The 8079-nt window shown below is 33.9% G+C and overlaps 3 protein-coding genes across 3 annotated transcripts; all 3 read left to right on the forward strand.

The window, feature by feature from the left end:
- Positions 1-1736: 1736 nt before the first annotated feature.
- Positions 1737-3977, forward strand: Chro.60347 (poly(a)-binding protein fabm). Its single annotated transcript, XM_662751.1, has 1 exon — positions 1737-3977. One exon carries the CDS (start codon positions 1737-1739, stop codon positions 3975-3977), a length of 2241 nt encoding a protein of 746 aa, XP_667843.1.
- Positions 3978-4942: 965 nt separating this feature from the next.
- Positions 4943-6226, forward strand: Chro.60348 (multi-pass transmembrane protein). The annotated part of the gene is made up of 1 exon (XM_662752.1): positions 4943-6226. The coding sequence occupies one exon, from the start codon at positions 4943-4945 to the stop codon at positions 6224-6226; it is 1284 nt and encodes a 427-aa protein (XP_667844.1).
- A 318-nt stretch (positions 6227-6544) lies between these two features.
- On the forward strand, positions 6545-7273 carry Chro.60349 (uvb-resistance protein). The annotated part of the gene is made up of 1 exon (XM_662753.1): positions 6545-7273. The coding sequence occupies one exon, from the start codon at positions 6545-6547 to the stop codon at positions 7271-7273; it is 729 nt and encodes a 242-aa protein (XP_667845.1).
- The last annotated feature ends 806 nt before the right edge of the window (positions 7274-8079 follow it).

Genomic DNA, 8079 nt, shown 5'->3' on the forward strand with positions numbered 1-8079 from the left:
TAGTTTGGAATTGTCGAAGAAAACCACTGCTAAATATTTTTTACGTTACAAAAATACCCCATATCATTTAAACAAATTGTTTAATTACTATGACAAATATTCCCGCCAATGCTCACAGAATATATTTAAAATTTGGTAAATGGTAAATAATTTGATTTGGAGGATCGGCAGGCCAATCTCCTCGAGAGTTTCCTCTGCCATACCATATTTTAGTAAGAGAACGCTTTTTCTGTCCTTTAAACGCTTCTTTCACTCAGATCCAGAACTATGGACCAAAGATGTTCATCCGAAGATGTAAGTTAATCTATTCTAGACTTAAGAAAATTATAACTAAAGTTCAACTCTTTAATTTACCATTAATTGGATCCTTAGAGAACTTTCGTTTATATTGAGAGATGGTGAGAAGAAAGTTTTTAATGTAAGTTTGGAGATCTATACTTCTTTATAAATACTTTAACCATTTAACTTTGCTATAACTCAGGCTCCAAAGAATATTTCTTTACTAGAGGCTGCTCAGCATGAAGAACTAGACATAGAAGGAGCATGCGAAGCATCTTTAGCATGCAGCACATGTCACGTCATTTTGGACAAAGTAAGTTTATTGAATAGATTAACTGGGAAATGAGGGAAAAAAAAGGAAACGGAACAAACTATCGGTCTAGTTTCGATGTGAAGTTCCGAATAAATAATATATAGATCTTCCTAATATAAAGACCCAAAAATTCACAATTCATTGGCAAAAGGGGGATAACTATAAAGGCAAACATCTATTCTTCCTCAGATGCGCACAAACTAGAACTTGTCCGTGAGACTTGCATCTTAACTTTGTGCTCTCATACCCTTAAAGGCCTCGCACTTATCCTTATTTTTCACTATTTAATCCATAGGAAATTTATGATGAACTAGAACCGCCATCAGAGAGAGAAGAGGATATGCTGGATATGGCACCGCAAGTTTGCGAAACCTCAAGATTAGCATGCCAAATCAAAGTCGACGAAAGACTGACAAAGGGTAACATTCATCTTCCTAACATGACACGAAATTTCTACGTCGATGGATTTAAACCATCACCACACTAAGGCGGGAGATTTTGGCGCCGAGTCACTTTGTATGCCGATACTTTTCCGTCTCTAATATATTTGGGGAAGTTTAAGGTCGTGAAGAAAGGTTAAGAATAGAGTATTTAATTACATAAGATCCCGCAAGGTAGACACGTATCCAAAGTCAATTTTAAGTCAGATTTGACAGGCAAGTATATTATAAATAATGGTATTTGCGGATAACAATGACTTGTAAATCCACTAATACAGGCCCAGTTCATTTGGCGCTAAATGGTTAATTAGATTTAGGGAATTAATCAGAATGATTACGTCTAAAATAAGTGGAGCGTTATACGTAAAATGATTTAAGCACTATAAAGTAATTGAAATTAAAGTAAGAATAAGTAACGATGCACTAACGGCGACAGGAAAATATGTCCAGTAGAAATGAAGGTAATAAAATGAATAGTATTTTAATAGTATGATAATAAGGTCTAATGAGGTAATAGAGAGAAAAGGCTCCAGTCAAGAATAACATTGTAAATTTAAAGAAAAAATTCAAAAGGCTGTTTTTAGTCAAAAAAAAAAAAAAATAAAAAAAAGACCATTGGTTGCAATTATAGTGACAAAGGGTTGCCCTATAGTTCTAGCCAAACAAATAGCATCAGATTTTTGTGAAGAAGGCCTATTGGAAAGATGACAAGTAATAATAATGTAGTACCGGTTAGTGCCTCCCTTTATGTGGGTGATTTGGATGCAGATGTTACTGAGACAATGTTATATGAAATATTTAACAGTGTTGCAGTTGTATCATCAGTACGTATTTGTAGAGACGCTCTTACAAGAAGAAGCTTGGGTTATGCTTATGTCAATTACAATAGTGTAGCAGATGCTGAGAGAGCTCTAGATACTCTTAATTTCACATGCATCCGTGGCCGTCCATGCAGAATTATGTGGTGCTTACGCGACCCAGCATCCAGAAGAAACAATGATGGAAATGTATTCGTAAAGAATTTGGATAAGTCGATTGATAATAAGACACTATTCGATACTTTTAGTCTATTTGGAAATATTATGTCATGTAAAATAGCTACCGATGTTGAGGGTAAGTCTTTGGGATATGGTTTCATCCATTTCGAACATGCAGACAGTGCTAAAGAGGCCATTTCTAGGCTAAATGGGGCTGTATTGGGAGATCGCCCAATTTATGTTGGAAAGTTTCAGAAGAAGGCTGAACGTTTTTCTGAAAAAGATAAGACATTCACTAATGTCTATGTTAAACATATTCCTAAGAGTTGGACTGAAGATCTTCTATACAAGATATTTGGGGTATATGGTAAAATTAGCTCATTGGTCCTGCAATCCGACTCTAAAGGTAGACCTTTTGGTTTTGTGAACTTTGAAAACCCCGATTCTGCTAAGGCTGCAGTTGCTGCCTTACACAATGCTTTAGTTACTCCAGTAGGAGTTGAGTTGGACTCTACAGCAGAGACCTCAGCTGATAACGAAGCCGGAGCTGATTCTGAGACATCATCCAAACAAGAATCTGGAGAAGCTTCCAATAAAAAACAAACTGCATCTAGCGAAACATCAAAGGATTCCTCAGGAACATCAAACGAGGAATTTGCACAGAATGAGGATGGATCAGCTGACAAGAATGTTTCAGCTGATGTACAACCAAATAGACTATATGTTTCTAGAGCACAAAAAAAGAATGAACGTCAGGTGGTCTTGAAGTCTCAACACGAAGCTGTAAAGGAGAGCCACCAAAGATACCAAGGTGTAAATCTTTATGTAAAAAATTTGGCAGATTCAATCAATGAGGAGGACCTCCGTTCTATGTTTGAACCATTTGGAACAGTATCTTCTGTAAGCATTAAGACTGATGAATCAGGTGTCTCAAGAGGATTTGGGTTTGTTTCATTCCTCTCCCCTGATGAAGCTACAAAGGCTATTACTGAGATGCACCTTAAGCTTGTGCGCGGAAAGCCACTATATGTAGGCCTTCACGAACGTAAAGAACAAAGAGCACTACGTCTTCAGCAGCGTATTAGAGGGGGTGCAGTTCCTCCAGTTTTAAGACCCGGAGCAATTCCCCCAGGCCCTCCAGGAGTACATGGAGCTCCCATGCAATTTGGTGTACCACCACAAATGTACTTTATTCCTGGAAATCCAAATGTTGCAGCAACTGCTATGCCACATGGAAGAGCGATGGTTACAGGAGGTTTCCCTAATCAAAATGCAATGAATAATCCATGGAGACCGAATCCAACAAGAATGCCATACACTGCAGGAGGCGTGCCTCCTCAGATGACAGGCGGTCCTCAAATGACAGCCTATAATGGCAATGTTATCCAACAAAATGGAGTATCTCCAAACGGAGCTGCTAATGCTACTGGGTCTGTCCAAAATGGAGTCACCGGTAATGCAGTTCCAGGAGTTCAAGGTGCTCAAAATAACAGAACCGGAGGAAATAACCAGAGAATTCATAATAGACATGTTCAAGGTAATGGCCAAGGAGGAAGACCGGGCTCCCATGGTCATCAAGTTCAGCAAATGCAAAAGCAAGGATTCAAATTTCCACAAAACGTTAAGGGATCTGAAATGCAGCGCGTGGATATGATGCAAAATAGACAAATGGATCCATCAAACGGCGCACTTGTTCAGAATCCATTAATCCCTCAACCAGATGTTCCTTTAACTGCTGCTACCTTGGCAGCTGCATCCCCTAGTATGCAGAAACAATTACTTGGAGAGAGACTTTTCCCAATTATTGCCCAATTCCAACCAGAATTGGCAGGAAAGATCACCGGGATGATGCTTGAAATGGATAACAATGAATTATTAGAACTTTTGAGTTCTGATATTGAAATCAAAAACAAGGTAGATGAGGCCATGGTCGTACTTGAACGTGCTCAGCAACAAATTAGCACGTAAATTTAGAGATTCTGAGTCTTTTTTTTTTGCTACTAGAAGTGTTATAACACTAGATTTTTTTTTACTTCTACGTTTGTTTTAACTTTTTCCATTCTTTCTCTAAATTAGTGTAATACAAATCTTGATTACTTCTAGAATCAATGTGTAAATTTCTTCACTCCTTTATATGCGTTTCGAAAAGTTTGTTACCACTATTGCTATTAATGCAACTACTACTACTACTACTACTACTACTATTGATCCTGGTTCATCAAGAGTTTGAAACAGTGCCTTTAATCATTATCGTCGCATTATTAAATAAATATTGCTTTATATTTGAGCGCGCACATGCATGTAAAATTTAAAGTGCATGCAAATTCTTTGTCAAAATCTGTGAAAGTTAACTAATAAGAAAGAAAACATATCCTAATTAAAATTTACTTAATACAGATACACATAGCCTAATCCGATTCATTGCAACTTTCTAATTAAACAAATACATTATATCTATCATTAATTTTTTTTTTGTTACTAAAAATAAAACCATCATTTTTCTTAAATTCATTATTATTACTAATTTGTCCACATAAATTAACAAAATGCAATTATAAAAATTACATGATTTGGCGCCCAACACGTAATCTAAATTGAAAAATGGGGAAATATAAGTAATTAATGTTAAATAGATAGAGGGGAAATTATATGGGGAAAAGTCAGGACAAAATTTACATGGAAAATTTGAGAAAAAATATTCGAAAAATAAACGCTTTTAAGTAATTGATTTTTTTTTTTTTAAAGTGTTTATTAAAGTCAAGAGTATTATATTCATGCTATCTAAGGAAATATATTGGCTAAATAGTACCAAAGAAGTGAATAATATATTTGACTTAGCAAGATAAATAAAAACAAGGAAAAAACCAAATAAAAAGAAGATATTGATCAAAAAAAAATTAAAGTGGAAGAGTGAGAGAAAACTTGGGGAAAAAATGAGTCAGGGAGTAATTTTGGAAATGATTCCAAGAGTAGAACAAACAGAAAATGTAATCGAAGAAAAACCTATTGAAAGTAATGATGCTGACTTAGCAAAACTAAGTAATAAAATCTTTGGTAATGAAATGGCTAATGTTCCACTAGTTTTCGATGAATTCCCAGTGACAAAGTTGTTACTCAGCTTTTTTGTAATACTATTTATATGTTTTGGAGTGATTGACATGATTCTAGGCTTTATTAGGCTTGGATTAATGTCATTTATTATTTCAATGTTTGTGTTATTTTTCAGATGTGGAGAAAGAAATCGTCAGCATAGTTCCATTTTTGTACTTTTTATTGTAGCATTGACCTCATCTCTAAGTTGGAATTCCATATCAAATTATATATTGAGAAATGAAGGAACACTTTTTGAAGAGAAAATATACCCACTATTGATTCTCGAGTTTTCATCATCACTATTTTTAACACTTTGGCTAATGCTAATAGCTCTTTCTGGTTATTCTGTTAAGAATCAGCAGAATATTTATATCGATAATCAATTGTACAGAACAAACACAAATTTACGTTTTACAGCATTATCCGCTTTTAACTGGTATCTAATTTCAATGGGATTTGAATTTTCAGTTCTTGTGTTATATTTATTGGAAGGATTATACATAGTTTCAATCATTCCATTTATAAGTTTGCTAGTTTCAATGTTTTATGTAATTAGCAAATCCAAACGTATTTTACAATATTCAGAAATCTTTCTACCGTTTGTTATGTTGGCATACGTAATACTTAGAATGATTTATGAATGGGTAGCTCCTGATGACTATTCATCTATGATTGGAGCCTATTTGGTAACTATTATGGTCTTTAAACAGGTTGTCGGTCTTTCAATCTTATTTATCCCAAGCGTTAACTATTATGACATGATTAATGATAATGGTTCATATAATGTCACTATTGTTGTTTCTTTTAAGATTCATCAAAATAAACAAGAAAATGCTGTTAAGAGTGCAGATATTATTGATATTTCACCCACAAACAGAGTAATTGCTGAAAATCCCGAGTCTGAAAATAGGGAAGAGGAGGCTATTACAGTAATTCAAGTCTCTTCTAACGAAGATCCGGAAGGATTGATTAAATCCGTTCAAAATGATCAAATTGAGTTAAATAGAGAAGCATTTGACTTAGAAACACAAAAAAGTCACTCTGCAGTAGAGGATGATGCAGAAGCAAATATTCCATACGATGATGAGTCTTTAAAAATTGAAATAAATAGTAAATTAAATTAAATAAATAGGTATATTTTTGAAAAGAAATACCTACATATAGTGAATCAAGCCTGAATATTTTTAAATTCTTGATTTTCATTTAAAAAAAAATTATCCTTAAATAGAAAATAGGTAATAATTAATTTTGAATTTATTTTTATTTTTTTTGTTGATTTGCTTGCAATTGCATGTATACCGGTATTGCAATATTGTCATGCCAATAGGCGGCAAAATTGCCCCACGTAATATTATTTGGAGGTCAACAATATTTTGTGTGCAAATAAAATTTTAGTATTAAAAAGTAGGGATTAGGTTAGAGAGAAAATTGTGAAGTTGTAGATGAATAGAATTCGGAATGCAGTAAGATTGAGGAGGAAAGAGTCTCAAGAGACTACAGGAAAGAAGAGTGAAGGAGAAATAAATTTTCAATCGGAAAATAGTAAGGGTTTAAATATTGTGGGGAAGGAAAATTCGGGTGAAATTGGAATTCCTGAAATTTTGAGTTATTTCCCTGAGCTATATGTTGATAGCTCGAACGGATTTTCCGCTAATGGAGGAGGAGTTGGACAAATGATTTGTGGAACAATATCATCCTTCTTCGAGGATACTTGGAACAGAGCAATGTGTGAAATGAAACAGGTCAAATCAAGAAATATTTATAATTTATCATCTGATTTAAGTCTTGGTATTCATTTGAAAAGAGAATGGCATCGTTTGTGGCTTGTAAGAAGCTTTTTGGCATTCGCATGGGAGAGTTATCTTGAAGACCTGATGATTGAAAATGATAAGTTTCCTAAAGAATATTTGAACCTCCCTAGTTATGGCACTAATTTGGAGGGAATTGGTAAGATTTCCCTTGGTGAGATTCTTTGTATTGTAAGTAGCAGCAAATTGACCTATTCTGAAAAAAGTACTATTTCAATCCCATTTTCTACAATTCAAGGCAAGATGATAATTAAAAAATCACTAAGTTTTAATTATAATCTTCATTGGAAGACCCCTACTCCTAATACAGTTGCTAAATTTCGTGTTCTTGCAGATCAGAAAAGCTACCAAGACAAATACTAGTAATCTTCGAAGTGGAGATTCTGTTTATATGTCATTGGATATGATAAATCCCCAGCTTCTTGGAAAAAGTTCTTTTTCTAATCAAATTTCCGAAAGAGTTTGAAGATCTTCAAAACACTTGCATCTTCCGTAAGAGTTCTAAGAAAGGATGAGACAGCAAAGTTTACTATTGATGGAAAGACAAGTATTGTAATAAAATTACTTAATTGGTATCGTGAGACACAACGATATAATTACTTATGAAAATAAAAATGTAAATTGTAAATATTTTATTGAACAAGAAGACTTTTACTTTGATAATGATTTAAATAATTCTCAAATTCAAGGAAACGTGACAAGTGTTGAGTATTATATTACTTCCGATGATAATAGAAAAAGGAAGCTTTTCACTGGTTTGACATATATATCTAATGGAAGTTATTTCTCTCCAATGTTAGGAACAGTAATGAGAGGAAATTCTAAAGCTGTTATTTACATTACCAAAGAGTTAGCAAATCTTGAATTGGGAATATTAAAAAAACATTCTGATAACTCCAAGTTTTCAAATTGTCTAAGAAGTATTGTGACTGGAATGGACTCTGGAAAAAGATATTTTCTTCATTTAGAGATTCCTTCAATAGAAAAAGAGCTACAAGATCTTCAAATAAAAGAAAAAAATAAGACTTTGATGTTTAAACATGTTATCCAGGATAAAAAACAATTTGAAAGCAGAATACAACTACTACAAGACCTAAAAGCTTTTGGACATTTAGTACTTTCCAAATTTTCCATTGGAAACGGAGAGTCTGCAATAATAGAGAATGTAT

The sequence above is a fragment of the Cryptosporidium hominis genome (assembly GCF_000006425.1).
Source record: "Cryptosporidium hominis TU502 chromosome 6 CHRO016113, whole genome shotgun sequence".
Lineage (NCBI taxonomy): Eukaryota > Apicomplexa > Conoidasida > Eucoccidiorida > Cryptosporidiidae > Cryptosporidium > Cryptosporidium hominis.